The 22,792-nt window shown below is 44.6% G+C and overlaps 1 protein-coding gene across 6 annotated transcripts in view; it reads right to left on the reverse strand.

Annotated features, from left to right (window-relative positions):
- ERG (ETS transcription factor ERG) overlaps positions 1–22,792 on the reverse strand; it is a 285,662-nt gene that overhangs the window by 53,772 nt on the left and 209,098 nt on the right. For all 6 annotated transcript variants that reach the window (XM_007968079.3, XM_007968105.3, XM_007968098.3 and 3 more), the window contains one exon: positions 12,874–13,091. In XM_007968079.3, coding sequence (XP_007966270.1) covers positions 12,874–13,091 — 218 coding nt within the window. The remainder of the gene's footprint in view (positions 1–12,873; positions 13,092–22,792) is intronic.

A 22,792-nucleotide genomic window follows, 5' to 3' on the forward strand; every position in this document is an offset into this window, starting at 1 on the left:
CTCAACTCCATGTGAGAAATCTTTCACAGACCTAAAGCACCATTGAATGGAACCTCAGAAAACTTAATTTCATCACTCTTAAGTATTCTAAAAGAACATCTTCTGAGTGGCCCTGAAGACAGTCATGGGCGAGGGTTACAGATGTGAGCTGAGCAGGGCAGCCACGAAGGAGCAAGGCGGGGCCCCATGGGAGGCTTGGAAGGTGGCAATGTTTATGTGGAGATATAAATAGGTTTTGATAAGTTTGGTCTAAAAGAAATAGTCACCTCAATTTGCAGCTAAGCATTCTATGCTTCTCCCCAAAACTTCATTGATGTGCCCAGCAGGGTGCATGTTTTACACAGATGATGGGCAAACATTCGTAAGTGCAAAAGGAAACCAGACAAAAAGTCCCCATGATGAGAGAGCCGAGTGGGAGCGCATCTGACTCTGACTGCGGGCCCAAAAAGATGGAGGTGAGGACCAGGACAGGAGCTGGACCACTGTGGAAGTAGTCAATCTAATTTTTTAAGATTAAATAAAATAAGTCCAAGATGAAAGCCTCCTTGAGCTATCGCCATACATAACACCCCTTTAAAAAAAAAAAAAAAAAAAAAAAAGCAGGGTTGGGGGTGGGGACTAATATTCCTGAAAAAGCATACTGAGAAATGTAAAATTTGGTCTTTAGTCTTTGAAAAACAAAATAAACTTGGCATCTGACTTTGGTTTTCTCACATCAGAGTCTACTTACAGCGAGGCAGTTTCCGTCATGGAAAGAACCCGCAATGAAATGGCACAGCCGTGGCCATTAGCTTGACAAGCATGGAGCCTCAGCCCTTGTGGGTGTGAATGGACCTCATTTATCCAAGAACGGCACTGAATACATCCCAGGGGGACAGCCCCAAGCTTGCTGGCCACATTAAATCTGATTCACCCTCACTTCAGAGCACTTAGCAGGGGCCCACTCCTTGGAGAAAGTCCAAGGCAAGTCAGAATGTAACTGCGGAAATCAATATGTCTTCTTTGAGTCGGCGGAGGCAAACCCGCTAATCCTGTCGAAAATCTACCTGTTCTGCTAGAGCCATCCTCCTTCCTAATCCTCTGAATTCCTCTTGCACCTGGACACGACTTTTCAGCCCCTTGTTCTCCGTCACATGCTGGTGAAGTGTCCCTGAACTTCACTTTGAAAGCTTTCTCCCTCCTGTTACCAGAGTGCTCTCCCCCAAACAGAAATGCAAGCTGTCCATGTCCAACTTAACCCCCGTCACGGTCCAGAGCCCCTCCCTAGATTCTCCTCAGTGATCTGGCTCTGGGGCCCCTCAAGTCAGTCATTTGTTTAGCAAATATTTGTGGAGCATCTTTCTAGGCCAAGCACTGTTCCAGGTGCTGGGGTTATATCAGTGTCTCTATTATAATGCGCCTGGCATTTGAGTGGCCAAAGCCCCTCTCCTCAACTCCATGTGCTCTGTGCTCGAAGACCATATTCCACATCACCCCTAGTCTCTTCCCTTTGGGCCTTCACTTTTGCTACTCCCTCTGCCTTCAAGGCCCTGCCTGTGACTACCTGATACCTGCCCTATTCACCTGTTCACCACCGGGTACCTGCTCTATTCACCTGTCCATGCTCACTTCAGGGGTCTCTACAAGCCTTTCCTGGGCCTCCAGAGAGGAATGTCTCCTTTCCACTTCCACCGTTCTCTGTATTTTCTCAGTAAGTGTCTGCAGGATGAGTGAGTACATTTATGAATGAATCTTCCATTTAAATATTGAGTTCCTTATCTTATACCTGCAGTGCAAGAGAAAACCCCTCATGGTGGAACCAGAAAACCAATGTTGACCTTGGTTGACCTGAGATGAGTCACCTAACCTTTCGAGGCTCAACTCCTTCATTCATAAAAATGAATGAACGCTTTCTTGAGGTTGCTGTGAGGACATCCCTGAGAGGATGCCTATGAAGAAAGTCTGCAAGCTGTGAAGCACTATACAAATTAACACAGCATGCGCACGCCTGTGCGTGTGTGTATGTGGGTGTAAATGTGAGGCTTTTTGTTCTTGGCATCTGTTCATAATTGTACCTCGGTAAACTCTTATGTAGGTCAGCAAGCTAAGGTTTACTATTGTGCAGTGTTCAGCATGCAACTGTTTTCTGGAATGTCACTGTGTTTCTGAATGTTCCTTTTGGTTTATTAGGTTAGTTCACATTAAGAAGAACTTGGTGAGGAAGCCACATGGAAGAACTGGAAAGGCTTTCTTTGGCAGCTCTACCCTAAGAGGGCAAAGAGGTCAGTTCTGCGAGAGAACCCCCACAAAAAGGCTGGCCCGGGACAAGCATTCCAGGCCTGTCTCAAGTCTGAACACAAATAAATCCCTCCTCAGGTGGTTTTCTTCATAAGGATCCTAAAAGCACATACTTAGTCCTAATCGACTGAACAAGCTCCTAATCAAGTTTCATAGTGTGAATCGAGGTCAGTCACCACAAAAGGTATTTTTAGGACCCCAGACAAGGAGGGGATTGTCTGGAGCGCTGCAGGGTAATTTGTGGGTCTGTTTTATTTCTGAATCAGAGGCAGTGGAAAAGCTGTTTCAGACCCCATGGCTGGAGCAGCGGGTGGAGCTCAGCAGTGATTCATGTAGAACTCCGGGCTCAAACTGAAACCGTAGATGTTTGTCTTCACAGCTGTGTGTTATTTTTACCCTTACTAAATATTCTCCCTTACACCTGGAATTTCAGCCTCTTCCCAACAGTCCTGTGCCTTCCCTCTTCTCTGAAGCAGCTGAAGACAAAATTAATTAAAAAGTCACCACCAGCTCACCAACAGTTAGTTCTTTGTCCCCTTAAAGGGGCTCGATGTTTCCCTGAGACAGTTTCATTATTTAAGTTTATATTTCTCTTTACAGCCAAAAACGAATGTCAGCAAGACCGTGTTGCTTTTAGATCTTGAAAACTGGAGGGGAATGCACCATTTTGGGATTCATCATTTGAACATAAAATGTTCTGAAGCATAAGATCTCTACAAGTAGTTACACGACAAAGATCAGATGTGACGTCTTTTCTATCTTGTGCATGTCTTTTAATTTGTCTGAAAGACTCCTTTCTCAGAGAAGAAAGGATTGAGCCCAATAGCCAGTATGGTGCTTCAGGTTTAGTTTTATAACAGGCCAGGTGAATCCTGGTTAACCAAAACAATTTTTCTTTTTTTTCTTTTTTGAGACGGAGTCTTGCTCAGTCGCCCAGGCTGGAGTGTGGTGGCGCGATCTCGGCTCACTGCAAGCTCCGCCTCCTGGGTTCACACCATTCTCCTGCCTCAGCCTCCCAAGTAGCTGGGACTACAGGTGCCCGCCACTACACCCGGCTAGTTTTTTTGTATATTTAGTAGAGATGGGGTTTTACTGTGTTAGCCAGGATGGTTTTTTTTTTTTTTTTTGAGATGGAGTTTCGCTCTTGTTGCCCAGGCTGGAGTGCAATGGCATGATCTCAGCTCACTGCAACCTCCGCCCCCACTGGGTTCAAGTGATCCTCGTGCCTCAGCCTCACAGGTAGCTGGGACTATAAGCATCTGGCTAATATTTTTAATATATATATTTTTAGTAGAGATGGGGTTTCACCATGTTGGCCAGGCTGGTCTCGAATTCTTGACCCACCTACTATTTTTAAAATGTGATTTTGTTTGGAGACACCTGGTGAGGTTAATGTAAAGGTGAGTGCAGGTGAACTGACCTGATATGATAAAATAAGATGGTAGTAAATATTTTTAAAATGTGTAATATATACAAAAAATCAAAATGCAGTTGGCCCTTGGATTTGATGCATCTTGTCACTGCTCGTCTGACATGTGGAGTGAAGCTTGCTATCCCTGTCAATGCAGGAAAGAAGTTCAGCTTCTTCTACGAAGTCCTGAGGGAGTGAAGAAGAGTCCAGGCCTGTGGCCAAATGGCCAACTTTTACTTTCACTTTCAACTTTCACTTGACCAAGTGACGAAAACTTTTGGAAACTCAATGGTCATCTGTAAATGGGAATAATCATAGTAATGTCATCTCCTAGATGTTTGAGAAAACTGGACAACATGTTGTATACCAAAATCTATTAATAAATCATGTGTGTTGTAAAAATATGGGTTAATATTATCCCTTTCAGGCTCTTTCTCTCCTGCCCAGGTAGAGTTGATTGCACCCTCATCCCTGTTATTGCTGGGCCCTGAACATTGCTCTGTACTGAGTATGTCTCATGATCTCACAGAATCTTTTTCACCTTTGGTAGACCATGAGCTTCTCTTAGTTCCTTTTTTTCTTTCTCTCTCTCTCTCTCTTTTCTTTTTTTTTAAACAGAGTCTTGCTCTGTCACCCAGGCTAGAGTGCAGTGCCATGATCTCAGCTCATTGCAACCTCTGCCTCCCAAGTTCAAGTGATCCTCCTGTCTCAGCCTCCTGAGTAGCTGGGACTACAGGCGCCTGCCACTATGCCCAGCTAATTTTTGTATTTTTTGTAGAGATGGGGTTTCACCATCTTGGCCAGGCTGGTCTCGAACTCCTGACCTCAAGTGTTCTGCCCACCTCAGCCTCCCAAAGTGCTGGGATTACAAGTGTGAGCCACCTGCACCCAGCCAGCTTCACTTAACTCTTAATCTATCCCCATTGAAGCTAACACAGTACATGATGCAGATTAAACACCAAATAAATGTTGGTTTCGTGCAGTATTTGTCAACTTCAACACTATTGCCACTTGGAGCCAGATCACTCTTTGGACAGGTTGGGGTAGGGGCTGGCAGGGGTGCTGCCCTGAGTACTGCAGGATGTCCCCGGCCCCTACCCACCAGATACCAGTTACACCTCCCAGCTGTGACCAGCAAAAATATGAGCATTGGCAAATGCCTCTGGGGGCAACATCACGCTGGTTGAGAACCACTGGGCTAATGAATTAAGATCCGCTGAGCTCAGGCAAGGAGGCAAGAGCCTCTTGTTTTACCTGGTGTTTATTACAGGGAAGTTCCTGTCCCCAGTGTCTGGGGTGATGCTTAAAAGGGGCCCTTAAAGGGGTCTCTATGCTCATGAGTATTCCTAGTTATGGTTTGTCCATACCTCATTTGGGGTACATTCTCCAAGCCTTGGCTCATCCTCGCTTCCTCTTTTCCTCATGCCATATGTCCAACCCATCAGCAAAGCATGTTAATTCCACCTTCCAACTATACCCAGGATGCGACTGCCTCTCCCACTCTCATGCAGACTTCTCCCATCCTACACCCAGATTTTCACAGGAAGGCTTCAACACAGGAATCAGAGAGGCCCTGCAAAATCTAAGTAACACTATATCCCTCCTTTGCCTAAAGTCCCCTAATGGTTTCTGAGCTCACCTGAAAGTGAAAGTCAAAGTCCGGCAATGGCCCCACAGCCTCTCCAAACTCATCATCTATTACTCTTCTTCTTGGACACTAAACAGCAGCCACGATGGCCTCCTTGTTGTCCTTGAACACCTCAAGCTGACCTCAGGGCCTCTGCATTTAGTATTCCCTCCTCTTGGAATCTTTTCTGCTGTTTAATCACGGACCTTCTCCCTCACTGCCTTTGCGGCTTTACTCAAACATCGCTTTTTTGTGATCTTCCCCAGCCACCTTCATTATTACTGCCATCGCCTCATGGCTTCATTTTTCTCCTTAGCATTGACCACGATCTAACCTGCTATGTGTTTTCATAAGTGATCTGATGTCATGACCAGCTTCACTGCCAGAAAGTGAACTTAGTGAGGCAAAACGTTTTTGTATATTTTATTACTCTATCCCAAGTGCCTAGAAAAGTGACTGCACATAGTAGGTGCTCAATAAATATTCATTGAATGAATGAATGAATGACTGCATGCATAAACAGTATGTCTAAGGCCCAGACAGACCCAGCAGGTAATCCCTACTTTTTCTCATCTCCATCACACTACAAGTGGCATGTTTTTTAAATAACATCTATAAAGCATCTTGCTATCTGACCCGAGGCTGGAATTATTCATGGCACACAGTGAATCTCCGTCCCAGAGAGAGGCAAGGCCCAGATAGCATCGTCTCTCACTGCACAGGCCCAGCTGGGCAAAGCACCAATGTAGTGGGAGGGAAGGAGGTATTTCTCAACTCAGGCAAGGACTTCGGGGGAACAACCCCGCCTCCGTGTGGATTCTCCCAGATCATTCGCTGGGTGGGCCACCTTCACCCAGATGCTAGGCGTTCTCATTTTTCATCTCCTTGAATCGTGCGACAGAGCCGTAGTCCTCAGACTACCAGGCATCTGAATCCCGCAGAGGGCTCCTTCAAACACAGAGTGCTGGACTGCCACCCAAGGCTCTTGGATTCTAGAGCAGGACCTGAGAAGCTGCGTCTCAAACAAGCTCCCAGGGGGAGGTGATGCTGCTGGTCCCGTAGCCCACGTTGAGAACCACCACACCAGAGGAACCTTCACTCAACAGAAGCGAACATGGCAATGGCTCCAGGTGGCCTGCAGACCGGGCTGAGGAAGGACTCACGGCATGGCACATAAGTTCACTGAGTTCCACCTGCAGTGAGCCTCCAGGTGGGCTTCACAAAATCGCCATCGCCCGTGGAAAGGGGAAGGTGCCGCTTAGCGTAAGCTGCCTGTGATCTGGCTGGCCTGAGCTGGGGATGCTGAGATAGAGGAAAAGCAGCCTGCTTGCACAGACTTGCCAGCCTGCTCTCGGGAAGACAGTTTGCTTGTGGACCATGAGTGAGCAGGTGTTACCTCTTGGCTTACCCTGCCAGTCTATCATGACTTGAGCTTTAGGGATCTCACAGCGAATTCAGGGCATTGGCAGGGAGCTCACGAGAGGCTGAGCAGGCAGCGACACTCCCAGCCGGGCCCTTGGTGTGGATGGCACAGGAAAACAGCTGGTTTTAGTTTGGCCGCACACTGACAGTTCTCCATTGTGGCTTTCTGGTGCGTGAGGCTAGAGTGAAGAAAGGGAGAGGGTGGCTGTGGACCACCGAAGCTGAGAAATGATGTCCTGTGTCTACACAACGCGCAATGAGATTAGTGTCTGTGAGAATTCCGCCGTTTGATCTGGCAGTGGCCGAGCCAAACCCACAAGGACGTCCCAGTTGGCTCGCAAAGCAGTGGTTCCCTTCTCTCCTGTTTTTCTTTTATTATGTTTTACAGAAGCTCTATTATAACGGCAACAGATCTCATTTCACCACTTGTATTTCATTTCAGGAGCTTGTAAGCACGTTAGGGCTGAGGTTTTGTAGAATTCCACTAATCGGTTGGGAACTAAGTCCTTCCTTCCTCTCAAAGCACATGGCCTTTTTCTCCATGGGTACTGGATGGATAGGGATGGACAGAGGGCACCATTCCCAAGCTGGACATTCTATGCAGAAGGAGGTGGGCCATGTTCTTGCAAGACCTACGCTGCAGAGAGAGCACTTCTCCCATGGAGGTGTTTGCAAGATAGTCAGGGGCCACAAAGGTAACAGCCCACAAGTTCTAGCCAAAGAGTAATATCTGACTTACGTAACTTCCCCTTGGACTTGACTTCAAGAGGCACGTGCACTACAGGAAAGCCCATTATGCATAAGCTAAGAGGAGGGACAATTAGAAGAAGCTACTGGGCCAGGGGCCAGGAGATGGGCTAACTCCCTGGCACAGCTGGCCTGGGGCTTTGGCATCTGGAAGGATGCAGGTGCAGGCAGTGGAGCGTTCAGGAGCTGCATTCCCAGCGGGGCTCCTCCGGAGTCAGGGAGCCACACACAGATCTGCAGCATCTCTGCTGTGAGCCCCTCCACGGCAGAATCTGCGTCTCCATGAACCTGACCTCTGCCCCCGCCCCTCAAGCTGGGCTAACACAGCCCAGTGCTGGTTCACAGTGTCCAAAATAAAGCAGAGTGAATCACGCCCATGTTCCTTTTTATGGAGCTGCACCTGACATTCGTAAAGAGCCCATAGTGAGGCCAGGCATGGCGGCTCACGCTTGTAATCCCAGCATTTTGGGAGGCTGAGGCGGATGGATCACCTGAGGTAAGGAGTTCGAGACCAGGCTGGACAACATGGTCACCCTATCTCTGCTAAAATATGAAAACTAGCCACTCAGGAGGCTGAGGCAGGAGAATCACTTGAACTTGGGAGGCAGAGGTTGCAGTGAGCCGAGATCGTGCCATTGCATTCCAGCCTGGGTGACAAGAGCAAAACTCTGTCTCAAAAAAAAAAAACCAAAAACAAACAAACAAAAAACAAAACCACAGTGAGTCAGCAAAGCCTGCGGATTGGATCCCAGGCAGCCCTTGTCTGCCCCAAGGCTGCCTCCAACCTCTGGCTGAGATGAGTCTTAGCTCCACTGATAACTTTTCAGCTTTCTTTTCCCCCAGTCCCCTTCAGGAAGCCCGTTGGATTCTTAATAGCAGGACACTGACTCACCACTTACGTTTCAGCTCTTTCAGGTCACTGAGCTTGAGCAGTCCCCTAGAGAACCTCTAACCTGACACGCCACTAGTCAGGCTGAGTTCCAGCAGTAGCAGTGAACTGACCCCCCAGAGCACACTGGTTTGGAGATCTAAAAAGTACAACGGGCCACCAGTCCCTGATCAGTGCAGCATCCCTGGAAGCCAGGTGTGGGGGTTGGTTTCCTGGGTCAACTTGGCCAGGCTGTAGCACCCAGTGACTTCATCAAACGCTAACTGAGGTGGTACTGGGAAAGCATTTTGCGCAGGTAACTCAGTCAGCTGAACTTGACTAAAGGAGATTATGTTGGATGATGTCAGTGGGCCTCATCTATCAGTTGAAGGTCTTAAGAACAAAGCCTGTGGTTTCCAGAGAAGAAGAAATTCTGCCTCAAGACCGTAACACAGAAATCCTGCCTAGTTTCCAGCCTGCCAGCCTCCCCTGCAGATCTCAGACCTGCCCACTCCCACAACTGCATTAGTCAATGCCTTCCAATAAATACCTTAAAATATTAAAATATCCTATAGGTTCTCTTTCTCTAGAGAATCCCAACTGATACACCAGGCCAGCACCCAGACACAATGCCAGGAGACACACTGAGCTCTGGGGCAGACGGGCATGAGCTCTGTATCTTTCTCTTCTACAAAGGGGATTAGTGTCAGCCACTCCTCTCCCTCCCCCTGGAACATCCTTGGGGGTGGGAGACGATGACACTTGGTGACTGGTTGACATCTGTACACTGCTAGATGCCTCAAAGCTGAGGCGGCCTCTGCAGTCAGTGTTCCTCCCCTGCCTATTTCAACCCAGCTGCCCTTTTCCTCAAAGGAGGCACGTAGGCCTGGACTGAAGGCAGATGGGGTCCACCTTGTTCTCTTCATGAACAGCACCCGCCAAACCCACATCGCTGCAAATCCACCAGAGGACCCGGAGGATGAAGAGGATGACATGATGGTCTTCACTCAGTATTCACCCACCAAAACACATCACCGATGCTTCAAGAGCTGGAACAGCATTGAAAGTTTATGACGGGAGCAATGAGAATTCTGTGAGCCCTGAGATAGGAAGCTCTTAAAGTTCCCATTGTTTCCTTGAAAGAAAATGTCCAGGCCGGGCGCAGTGGCTCACACCTGTAATCCCAGCAATCTGAGAGGCCGAGGTGGGTGGATCGAGTTCGAGACCAGCCTGGCCAACATGGTGAAACCCCGTCTGTACTAAAAATACAAAATTCAGCCCGGCATGGTGGTGCATGCCTGTAATCCCAGCTACTCAGGAAGCTGAGGCAGGGGAGTCGCTTGAACCCGGCGGGTGGAGGTTGCAGTGAGCCGAGATCGTGCCACTTCCCTCCAACCTGGCTAAAAAAGAGCAAAACTCCATCTAAAAGAAAAAAGAAAAAGAAAATGTCCAGTTCCCCTGAAAAAGATTTCCCAGAAAGAGACCCTCAGTGCAGCACCAGCCTTTCACTTGCCTGACAGAATAAAACACCCAGGAGCTTTCCCCAGTCTGCTGCGCTGAGGGCCCTGGGGGAAATGCCCTGGTGTCTTTCTTTCTTATGGGCTGAAGCCCCTGGTGTCTCTCTTTCTTACGGACTGAAGCCCCTGGTGTCTTTCTTATGGGCTGAAGCCCCTGGTGTCTTTCTTTCTTATGGACTGAAGACCCTGGTGTCTTTCTTTCTTACGGACTGAAGCCCCTGGTGTCTTTCTTTTTTATGGGCTGAAGCCCCTGGTGTCTTTCTTTCTTATGGGCTGAAGCCCCTGGTGTCTGTCTTATGGGCTGAAGCCCCTGGTGTCTTTCTTTCTTACGGGCTGAAGCCCCTGGTGTCTTTCTTTCTTACGGACTGAAGCCCCTGGTGTCTTTCTTTCTTACGGACTGAAGCCCCTGGTGTCTTTCTTTCTTACGGGCTGAAGCCCCTGGTGTCTTTCTTTCTTACGGACTGAAGCCCCTGGTGTCTTTCTTTCTTACGGACTGAAGCCCCTGGTGTCTTTCTTTCATAAGGGCTGAAGCCCCTGGTGTTTCTTTCTTTCTTATGGGCTGAAGCCCCTGGTGTCTTTCTTATTGACTGAAGCCCCTGGTGTCTTTCTTTCTTACGGACTGAAGCCCCTGGTGTCTTTCTTATGGATTGAAGCCCCTTGCCTGTGGCTCAGGGTTGCCCCAAACTCCCAGCCTGCACCCTGGGGTCACAACATAGGCTGGAAAAGCAGCCCCATGCCTGGCCAGGAGGGAGAGGAGACAGCAGCTACCAAGCGGAATCACAGGCCCACGCTAAGGAAAACAGTGTTTGCACTTCTCCCACAAACAGAATGCTTATTTTATTTTAAATTCGGGAATAACACAGTGAGAACAGCAGAAACTTTCATTTCTGGAGCACTGTTCTCGCCTCCTCACTCAGTCTCCCTTTGGAGACTTGCTGAATCCAGACTGGCCCCAGGCCAGACTCTCAAACAAGGGCCAGGACATGGCTCACTCTGCCTGTTGTCCATCGGAAATCATCTCAGTGCCCCTTTGTCTGAGGTGTTTCCTTCCTCTCTCTCCCCTTTCCAACATCCCCCACCTCCCTGCAGGTGAATTGCCCATAGGTAGAAATTAGCCTCTGCATAAGGAAAGCTTTAGAAATATGTCCCAGTCTTAGCGTGTCTGCCGTGATCACGCTGGCGTATATGGGATCATATGACTCCACCCGAAACAGAATTCATTCAGTGCTCCCAGGTTACGTTCCACCAACTGATCTCCTGCATGAACACTGCTGCATTCTTTAGAACACAATTGCCCTGCATTCTTCTGTGTTTCAGAAATATATACAGTTAATGACCAGCAGAAACACTGTATCAAATGTACAGGACTTATGGGTAACAAATATTTAGATGTAATCATTAACTTCTCACAGCTTTGGTGCCCTGGACCCATCACTGCATTTTCTACCCATGTCCTTCCATAACTCCTGGAAGGAATCTCTTGATGAGATCCAAGATGAGCCCGCCTTGAGCTTCACTTAAAGGACCAGTGTGGTGGCAATATTTAGCATCAGAGCCAGTGCCCTTTCAGGAAGCTAGATGCACAGACGCGAACTGACTTCTCGGAGTGGAGGAACGTTCTGGCATCTCCCATCTCCCCATCTGGCACGCCCAGCCTTGCTGTTGACATTCCCTCTAGGACACTGTGACTTGGCACCTTCATTAACACCACACTAGGAATTGACGCAACCGTTTCCAGACTTATAAACTATGACATTTATAATAAACCTTTTTAGCGTTCAAACATGTATGTAACAAAAAGGCCCCATTACAGCTTCAACTGAGTGGAAAATGCTCAGGGTGTGGAGTCAAACGCTCCTGGTTTAAATCCAAATTCTGATTCCATTTAAGTGGTGATTTGGGGTCAGATTGGAAATGCCTGGTCACAGGTTTCTTCATCCATCAGATAGGGTCAAGTATGCTTCATCAGGGGCTGCTGGGAGGACTGAGGGGCTATTGGATATAAAAGAGCTTTGTACACAGTAAAGTGTCTGAAAATGTGAGCTGTTCTTATGACCGGATGGTAGATTATGCAACATTTAAAAGAAATAATCTGTTCTTTATCCTAAGATTTGATATTCTTTTTCCTGAATACATATGGGGTATTAGATAATAATTAAAATTAATTTTATTTTTCAAAACTACACATAATTCAATGCTTTTTGAGGGCCAGGGACAGTTCTGCATTTGGCAATACATTTTACATGACAGTCGCATGTTCATGACAAACTCGGGAAGCTAATAAACTACGGGAGACACCGGAGCGGGCTTTACGTGTAAGCTAAGAGGAGAAAATAAAACAGCAGGCATTAAGAGAAGAGGACCGCAGGGATCGGAGGGTGGGGTGAGGGTGGAGGGCAGATAATGGAGATCCACTAGCAAATTCAAACGGCTTGGACGTACGCTGCACCGCCTGGCCACTAGCTGACACTCTCCCTTTGTGAAAACATAAGACAGCATTATTTTACAGGCAATCAAACCTCAGATGAATTCCACCATATGTGGGCAAGGCTCCCCTCCCACAAGCCCTCATGCCTGGGAAATAGAATTGAACACATCTTCAAAGGGAGTTCTTGGTAAATATACTACTGATTTTACAAACTCCATCCTCTACACAAACCACTGGAGAACACATTTTCCCAGCGCTGCCCAACGTCACCGTTCGATGGCCTTTCTTTCTTCCTTCTTTTTTTTCTTTTTCTTTTTTTTTTTTTTTTTTGTTAGCCAGAGTCTTGCTCTGTCGCCCAGGCTGGAATGCAGTGGCATGATCCCGGCTCACTGCAACCTCTGCCTCTTGGATTCAAGCGATCCTCCTGCCTCAGGCTCCCGAGTAGCTGAGACTACAGACACAGTGGCCTTGTTTTCTAAGTCAATCTTTGGAGAAGCATGACTCACTTCCACTTTGTCTTTCTAAAGGATAGGAAAATGGGAAGTCGGGGAGAGAAAGGGGCGGAAGTCTCCTTACCTTGAGCCATTCACCTGGCTAGGGTTACATTCCATTTTGATGGTGACCCTGGCTGGGGGTTGAGACAGCCAGTCCTGCTGAGGGACGCGTGGGCTCATCTTGGAAGTCTGTCCATAGTCGCTGGAGGAGGACGCGGTCATCTCCGTCTTAGCCAGGTGTGGCGTTCCGTAGGCACACTCAAACAACGACTGGTCCTCACTCACAACTGATAAGGCTTCCTGAATGCCCAAAGAAACACATAATTCAAGACACTCCAACAGACAGTCATGTTTCAAAAAGTTGTTGATTTCAGAGTCCTTTCTAACTGGGACCACATTTTAGATAGTTTTTACCGTCTCCATTTCTACCTTTCAGAAGAAAAAAGTAGCCTGTTTTTCTTTCCTCCAGACAGTAAGAGTTAGAAATGCCAGCCTAGAAAAACTTTTATGCAGGTCTCCAAGCATCCCAGGCTTGACTGCGGCGGGGCAGCAGAATATCCACTTTAATCTCAACTTAAGGAAGTTGAATTTCAAAGGTCTTAGAAGACACCCAATTGCATGTGTCATTATTTGACAAATGCAATCTATAATTCAAGCAGACAGGGTACAGAGCGGTCATGAAGATTAAAAAAAGAAATGTGAAGGCCAACACCTAAGCATCTGGCAAAATTGCCACATTCCCGGGGATTCTGAGGAAGAGGGACTTAGAGGAAGACAGAGGGATCAATGGAGCACCAAAGGGCAACCAACCAAAGATACAAACGTTTCCACTCTAAGTTATTAGCCGAAGTAGAGTTTCAAGTGGTGATTCCATGATGGTGAACATCTGGATGATAAATGAACAAAAAAAGAAAAAAAAAAAAAAAAGCTGTGAAGTATCCAGATGCTTCCAAACACCACGATGTTTAAAATATCTGGATCACTCACAAGCTCTTTTTTCCCCTTACTTTCGATTAATATCTTTGCTCTTTTGCATGATTTGGTGAGAATAAATAGCCATTTGTCATTGCTGGATCAACCATTTTTCATGGTTTTAAGTCAAACAAGTGGTTAGCCAATGGCTATGTTTATATTCTACAGCCAATGAGCAATGGCAAGTTTGGGAAATTTCAACCACTTAAATGCGCCTTCTGCTGCAACCACACAGCGCTGTTGTGATACAATCCCATTTTGGTTCTTAGGCCAAAAAAACCCATATGAATGCTCATTTTTATATCAGTCCTTTGGCATCCTCAGTGTTGACATCAACTAGTGAGAAGCAAAGGCTAGTTGGGCCATACATTTTTATTTAAAAAAAAAAGAAAAAAATAACTTTGGGGCCAGAGCAGGGGAAGCAGGGGAGTGTGGGCTTTGCAGACCCTTCCAGTCCAAACTTCTCATCTCCAAATGAGAACTCTGAGACCTAGAAAGGTCCAGAGCTAATCTTGAATGAGCTGGCCATGATCAACTAGGGGGTTAGTGACGGAAATGACGTGTGAATTACCACCTGCCTTCTCCTTGCCCCCACAGCCCTATGATGCCCTTTGTGACATTTTTTTTTTCATTTGGGACATGTGTTTAAATTAGCACCCTCCTCCCCTTCTTTGAATTGGCCTTTAAATAAATAAGGTGCTTCCCATCAGTGATCTCATCCTAGAAGCAGCCCTTCTGAGATGGAGAGCTCCCTCCCCATCCAGAAAGATCAGCATGTTTAGGAAACAATCACCCCAACCCCACATCTACTCTGTCGCTCGATCCTCCACCTGCCCCAGGACCAAGTTTTTTCCTTAGCTTCCCAAGTGCACACACTTCTTTGCCAGACACACTGCACTGAGAATCAGCAAGGAGAAAGAATCAGAAGAAACTTGACCCTCTGTCTCTGAAAGTGGTGGTCAGCTGTCTGTGCATATGCAAAAGTGCCTGTCCTGGACTCCATTAGAACCTGTAGAATTACAGCCCTGTGACACCCTGGGAAAGACGAAGCCTGGTGTTCAAAGAGTAACACAAAATGTACCAAAAAGTCAGCTATGCCAGACAGAGGACCAGAATCAGGCACGAGGGGAAAAAAAATCATCTTGAATAGACAGCAAAATCAAACTTAGCAACAATCAAAAATAATACGAGACAGTGACACAGAGGTTGACAGCACAGAAACGGCATCCTAGATGTTAGGGAGCCTGAAATGCATGGCTTTCTCTTCCAGTCACAATTGAGTGGCCAACTCAAGGAGTCTAAACACACAGATGTGGGTTTCAAAGTAAAATCAGCACCATAGACTTAGCGTAGTCATGCTAATTCAGACAAAAATTAGACCTTCTTAAAAAATTTTTGCAAAACAGATACTCCCTTCCCATGGTGGCACTGGGTAGTGTGTTTTACAGGCTCAGAACAGGAAACAGAGCTGATGGCTGCTGCCTCTCTCCTTCCTGGGCCTGAGCCTCAACCAAGGCTCGCAGGGGAATAACACACTATGTAATGTTAGCTTTGGCTCACCCATGATGAGAAACATGAACGAATGTGTGATTTATATCAGAAATTGGCAAAAACAGGTTATATATATAAGAAACAGGCTACATTTAAAATTACAAACTAAAAAGAAAACAGCTGCAACAACAACAAACAAGCAATAACTTTAAAGTATTAGTATCTCTCCAAGATAAAGTAAGATACTCTTGCAAATAAAGTCAACAGCCACATAATGTAGCATAAGATAGAATAAGAAAAAAAAAAAAAAACCAAAATATTAGAACTCAAATGAAGTTTAAGTGTGTGTTTGTAGGGGAAGGAATCCATTCTCACATCTGGCAAAGCATTATTTCAGCACATGGTTTTCTAAAGAAAGAAATCAAAGTTAATTGAGATCGATTTAGGAAGGAAAAAACCCTTAGAAATGCTAGAGATATGGGAGGCACGCCTTCTTTCTTTGCATCTTAAAATTCTTCTCACAGTTAATATTGCACAGAAATGAGAAAGGGGATATAATTCAGAATATTGCAAGCAAACCCTCAGTTGCTTTTGCTCATTAGAAGGGAAAAACTTTGAAAATAAGGAAGCTTCAGGATAAACATTTCAAAAGGGGTGAAATACTGTCCACATTTTGAAAAGACACAGCAACCCAAACTATGCCCCCAAATGACTCTCACTCAACAAAGGCTACTGAACACCTAGAATGAAGTACAGCTCAGGAAAAGGGATCAAATGAACAAAGAAAACCTCTCTCACACCCACATTCGGGGAGTAAAAAGCAGCTGAGGGGAGTTTTCACAGACCCCCTTCCACAAGAGAGGTCACAAACGTTAAGTGCTGTTCTTCGAAAGCAAACCAAGCCACAGCCCCGCCACATCTTTGTCCTCCCATTTGACTTGGCTGTTGGCAGGTTTCATCATCCCTTTGGTTAAAGCTTGAATGGACACAGGCTGCTGCATAGGACCCTCCCTGCCTGGCAGCCCTGTGACTTCAAAGGGGAGACAGGATCTAGCCCAGTAGGATTAAAACCAGAAAAAGAGTGCTGAACACAGGCTGCTAACCAGGACCACATGAGTTCTTTAACTCCAGCTCTAGGAGAGACTTCCTGGCCTTGACTGACATGTCCCTCCTTCCCTGCAGCCTGGCTCCTCCTCTTTATAGCTAGGAGATCTCACCTACCTACTTACCTGCCTGCCTACCTGCCGGCGGGGGTAAGCCGCTGCCTTAGTTAGCATGTATAGATTGTTATTGCAGAAACTGGCCAGCCACAGCGCTTGGGATCTGCTTTGGTGGCTTTGTAACAGAGAATATTTTAAACATCAAAATCTGGCAGATATATGGCATAATAATAATTTCATATGCCTACTTCTATGTTACCATAAAAAGACCTGAACTTTAGATTGGTGTTTGCCAATGTGTGGGGTGTTTTTTTTTCTGTAGCTCCAGGAAAGCTGGGATATTCCCATCAGGCAAATGGCAGGCTACCAAGGCCATTTTTAAAGAACTTATGAGAAACACATAACTCTAAGCAAATTACCCCCAAACAAAAGGTACTGCTGTGTTAGTACTACAGTGTTTATTATTTCATTTCAATACAGAATATACCAATAACATATGAGGACCATTCCTTTGGATTTTGGTCATGGGATAAGTTCCAGAAATGAGGGGAGGTCCCACCAGGTTGCATTTCATATTATAACTCTAAAATATGCATTTATTTTCAAGTAACTAGAGTACAATAAAGGATTCAAAATACTTAGATTAAAACACTAAAAAAGAAAGCTAACAAAGTTGAAAGCACACTGACATTTTCAGCAAAATATTTCAGGAATCCTGAGGCCTTTCTATAACAGATGAATATTTTGCAAGATGTATATTTCTCAACCAAAGTATTAGAAAATAAGGGTCCAAATTGATTCTAATTTGTGATCCCAATAGCTCATAAAAATATTACATTGTTAATACACAGAATCCATCATACTTAAACTCTTGAAAATCTGGAAGTGGGAAAGTGTTGAAACTGAGAAAATCTTAAAGAATGGTCAACTGGGCTGGGCGCGGTAGCTCAAGCCTGTAATCCCAGCACTTTGGGAGGCCGAGACGGGCGGATCACTAGGTCAGGAGATCGAGACCATCCTGGCTAACACGGTGAAACCCCGTCTCTACTAAAAAATACAAAAAACTAGCCGGGCGAGGTGGCGGGCGCCTGTAGTCCCAGCTACTCCGGAGGCTGAGGCAGGAGAATGGCGTAAACCCAGGAGGCGGAGCTTGCAGTGAGCTGAGATCCGGCCACTGCACCCCAGCCTGGGCGACAGAGCCAGACTCCGTCTCAAAAAAAAAAAAAAAAAAAAGAATGGTCAACTGAAGTTCACATCTGGAGTAAACAAAGGCATTCAGGGAAATGGTCCTTTCATGGTTTTCAAAAATTAGGAAGATGGCCAGAATTAGACCTGAGTAGCTGGGACTCAGCTTGAAAAACAAATGCAACAACTAAGTGGAATAAGAATTTTATGATCATGATCATGCTTAAAAAAAAAAAATCTTGGGTGGGGCATGGTGGCTCACTGCTATAATCCAAGCACTTTGAGAGGCCAAGGTGGGTGGATCACGAGGTGAGGAGACTGAGACCATCCTGGCTAACATGGTGAAACCCTGTCTCTACTAAAAATACAAAAAAAAAAAAAAAAAAAAAAAAAAATTAGCTGGGCGTGGTGGCGGGTGCCTGTAGTCCCAGCTACTCGGGAGGGTGAGGCAGGAGAATTGCTTGAACCGTAGAAGTGGAGGCTGCAGTGAGCCGGGATCACGCCACTGCACTCCAGGCAGGGTGACAGGGTGAGACTCCGTCTCAAAAATAAATAAATAAATAAAATAAAAAATAAAACAATCTGAAAGAAGTCCTTGCTGCTATCACAATACAGTGTGGAGATCATTCATTTAGGAAGCCAATATCATCTGAAATCAATAGCCTGCTTTTTCTGTCAGTTTTAATCTCATTTCAATCCAATACAAAACCCTTCCTTAAATTTCTCTTGCATATAAACAAGCAGAATTTGGTATATCACTTAACTCCCTATACTGCCATGTATAAGATATCTTTTAACCACTTTCAAAAATAGCTTACCCACCAAATAAACCAGGTTACCTCGTTAAGCACTTTGCATGCAATATCCTCTTAAATTCAATTTTGTTGATTATAAGATACACCACTTTTCACATTTTATCAACTCTGAAATACGAAAATGAAAGGCCTACCCTAGGTATTAGGCAGCATTTCTTCTTCTCTGATGGCAGATAAAATAATGGGACATTTTATAACCAATGATGTCTTACATTTTATGAAAAATGATCATTTAATCCTTACAACTGTCCTATAAGGTCAGTTGTGATTCTTGCCCACCCATCAGAAAGTGGGATTAGAGAAGTAACATCAACAGGGAGGACGAGGTAGAAACAGGGTTTGTGTCTCTGAATGGAATCATTCCCCAAGGCTGTACACTGGCCACTACCTGGGTGTTACTGGAAGGAAGAAGTTGGATTAAGAAAAGTCACGTGGTGGAGTGTTTTGGTGCCTGCTCTTGCCATGAGAGATGGAAACATCTAGATAGAGACAGAGAGAGAAAGGCTGGTAGAGGGAAGAGACAGAAGAAAGATGAAGGGATAAATGTCCAGAATCCCTGGATCTAGGATGGAACAAAGGATCTGGACAGTAAATGGAGAGTGTTGGAAATCAGTAAGGACTTCTCTAGGTATACCGCTCTCTTCTGCGAGCCTAGAGATGTGTAGCAATGGACCCCGCATACAGTTAATCATTTCTTTTGCAATGGCTTAAATTAACAACCCTGTTCTTTTCTTTGATGAATCAGATTATTCAGACACAAAGACATGACCAGGTGTTGGGATGTGTTCATTGCAGGTGGATGCCTGCCTTCTCTTAATGAGTACTATGCAGGAAAACTAGGACAGGTAGGAGAACCATTTAAAAATATGCTGGAGCCTGTGCCAGTTTGGGTGGCCTTTAATGGATGTCTGTAGACCTAAGGATATTGGAAAACTATTTATTAGGCTGTCGCAGGCTCTATTGTTTACAGTTTCTCTTTAAGGCAGCACACATACAGTAGATGCTTCTAAAAGGTCTAGTATCTAATTGTATTTGCAGGAGGAAAAAGCACCACAAACAAAATAGGCAATGCGCTTAGAAAAAGCTCTGCTCTCCCACCATAAGCCTGACGAAGATACGCCAGTGCTTCAGGAGGCTTTATTCTAAATGTGTGCACTTTTGCCATTCTGATGCCACCAGTATCTCATTAAGAAAGAATCTTCATCTGACCAGTGTGTCTTTTATTTACAACACAGAAAAAAGCCAAACGTAGGAAGCGAAAGAAGCTTTGCCAAACTGGGGGTGAACAGTTTTGCCCCTTCTTGATATGATTTTCTTTTTTTCTTAATTCTTCAGAGAAGGAAGCATTAACATCTTATATTAAATGCAGTATCTAGCTTTGTGTTCACGTTTTTCTAATTTAACACATTGCTATTTTAGTCCTTCAAAAATATAAAAAATTCTTGGATTAACCTCAAAGGAAAAATGTATGTAGGCAAATGAAGTCCTTCTAAAGAGAGTATTTCTCCAATATGGTATCACTTCAGTGTCAAACAATTTCAACACTCACAACACTAGTTCAGTGCTAAGAAAATGAGACCCAGAACTAGTGTCCAGATACATTTGCACATACATATATACAAACACACACACATGCATACATATGTACACATATACATGTGTGCGTGCATGCAAATACATACATACACAAATACATATATACATACACACACATATACAGATACGTATATGCATATATACAAATGCATATATAAGTGTATGCGTATATGCTAATAGATGCCTATACAAATACATGCATATATACAATACATATGTATATACAAATACATCATACATATGTATACATATTACTAAATACATATTAAGATAATAAGGAGAGATGAAAATCTTTATCCTTATTATCTTTACTAATAGAATGCTTTAAGAGGACTTTCAGACATTTTTTATCTTTAATCATATCCACTAGGGCAAATGTTGCCTAAAAGATACAGAGAATCTGGCTTCTTCCCGTTTCACCTCTGCTCCTTCCTCTCTTATCCTACACGGTGCCTTCCCCTATGCTACGCTCAGCACATCCCTTCAGAACAGACTTAGCTAGGGATCCATCCCCTCCATGCCCTTCAGCCGATTTTCCCTGCTCTGGACTCACTGGGTTTTTCAGGGCTCTGAGAAGGCCTGGCTGGTACCAGCAATTCTTTTTGCCCACAGACTTCTCCCCTCGCCTTGCCTTTATTAAAATATAAGCATTTTCAAGGCTGGCTCCTCTGTATGCTGCTCCTAGAAATAAGATAATAGAGATATAGACCAATGGAACAGAACAGAGTCCTCAGAAATAATACCACACATCTACAGCCATCTGATCTTTGACAAACCTGAGAGAAACAAGAAATGGGGAAAGGATTCCCTATTTAATAAATGGTGCTGGGAAAACTGGCTAGCCATAAGTAGAAAGCTGAAACTGGATCCTTTCCTTACTCCTTATACGAAAATTAATTCAAGATGGATTAGAGACTTAAATGTTAGACCTAATACCATAAAAATCCTAGAGGAAAACCTAGGTAGTACCATTCAGGACATAGGCATGGGCAAAGACTTCATGTCTAAAACACCAAAAGCAACGGCAGCAAAAGCCAAAATTGACAAATGGGATCTCATCAAACTAAAGAGCTTCTGCACAGTAAAAGAAACTACCATCAGAGTGAGCAGGCAACCTACAGAATGGGAGAAAATTTTTGCAATATACTCATCTGACAAAGGGCTAATATCCAGAACCTACAAAGAACTCCAACAAATTTACAAGAAAAAAACAAACAACCCCATCCAAAAGTGGGCAAAGGATATGAACAGACATTTCTCAAAAGAAGACATTCATACAGCCAACAGACACATGAAAAAATGCTCATCATCACTGGCCATCAGAGAAATGCAAATCAAAACCACAATGAGATACCATCTCACACCAGTTAGAATGGCGATCATTAAAAAGTCAGGAAACAACAGGTGCTGGAGAGGATGTGGAGAAATAGGAACACTTTTACACTGTTGGTGGGAGTGTAAACTAGTTCAACCATTATGGAAAACAGTATGGCGATTCCTCAAGGATCTAGAACTAGATGTACCATATGACCCAGCCATCCCATTACTGGGTATATACCCAAAGGATTATAAATTATGCTGCTATAAGGACACATGCACACGTATGTTTATTGCAGCACTATTCACAATAGCAAAGACTTGGAATCAACCCAAATGTCCATCAGTGACAGATTGGATTAAGAAAATGTGGCACGTATACACCATGGAATACTATGCAGCCATAAAAAAGGATGAGTTTGTGTCCTTTGTAGGGACATGGATGCAGCTGGAAACCATCATCTTAGCAAACTATCACAAGAACAGAAAACCAAACACCGCATGTTCTCACTCGTAGGTGGGAACTGAACAATGAGATCACTTGGACTCGGGAAGGGGAACATCACACACCGGGGCCTATCATGGGGAGGGGGGGAGGGGGGAGGGATTGCATTGGGAGTTATACCTGACGTAAATGACGAGTTGATGGGTGCAGCACACCAACATGGCACAAGTATACATATGTAGCAAACCTGCACGTTGTGCACATGTACCCTACAACTTGAAGTTTAATAATAATAAATAAATTAAAAAAAAAAAAAAAGAAATAAGATAATTTCTTAACCTCAGATGTTTGTTGGTGTTCATAATAGCCCTAGGACTAAGTTATCAGGTGATATTACTGATATCTTAGAGTTCCATCATAATGTTATAAATGGGGTCCACAAAATTCTATTACATCCAAATGAAGAGACATGTTTTTGTGAGATGAATGGGTTGTGTAGCCAATGGCCAGGAGTTCCAGGGAATTTGGAAAATAATTGCCATTGGCAATATGTCTGCAGTCATACTACCAAAGAGGACATTATTGCAGAGTTTCACCTTAAATCCGCATAGGCTTAAATAGAGACTTCTTAGAGCTAAGCAACCTATGAACAGAATAAGACTTACTGGAAAATGAACATTGGCAAAAGAAGGAGGGAGCATTCAATCTGGAAATCAGAAACTCTAGAAATATTGTGAAAGATTGGAGTATTGTAGAAAAATGTTAAAGAAAGAATAGTTATGCCCACATAATGAAAACTAGATTTAAATGAGCCTTGGGAGATTAAGAATTTCAACCAACGTAATTTTAAAACAACTCTTTGTTTTCTCAGTGCCATGCAGAATAAACCCTGAATGCATTTGAAAGGACAATGAACTAGGACTCTTTGCCCTGGCAAATGTCATTTAACTGTTCAACAAACAATGTGCCTGTGATGTTAATAGCTTCTTATTTTCTTCTTTAAAGAATCGCTTTTTTGGC

The sequence above is a fragment of the Chlorocebus sabaeus genome, chromosome 2 (assembly GCF_047675955.1).
Source record: "Chlorocebus sabaeus isolate Y175 chromosome 2, mChlSab1.0.hap1, whole genome shotgun sequence".
Lineage (NCBI taxonomy): Eukaryota > Metazoa > Chordata > Mammalia > Primates > Cercopithecidae > Chlorocebus > Chlorocebus sabaeus.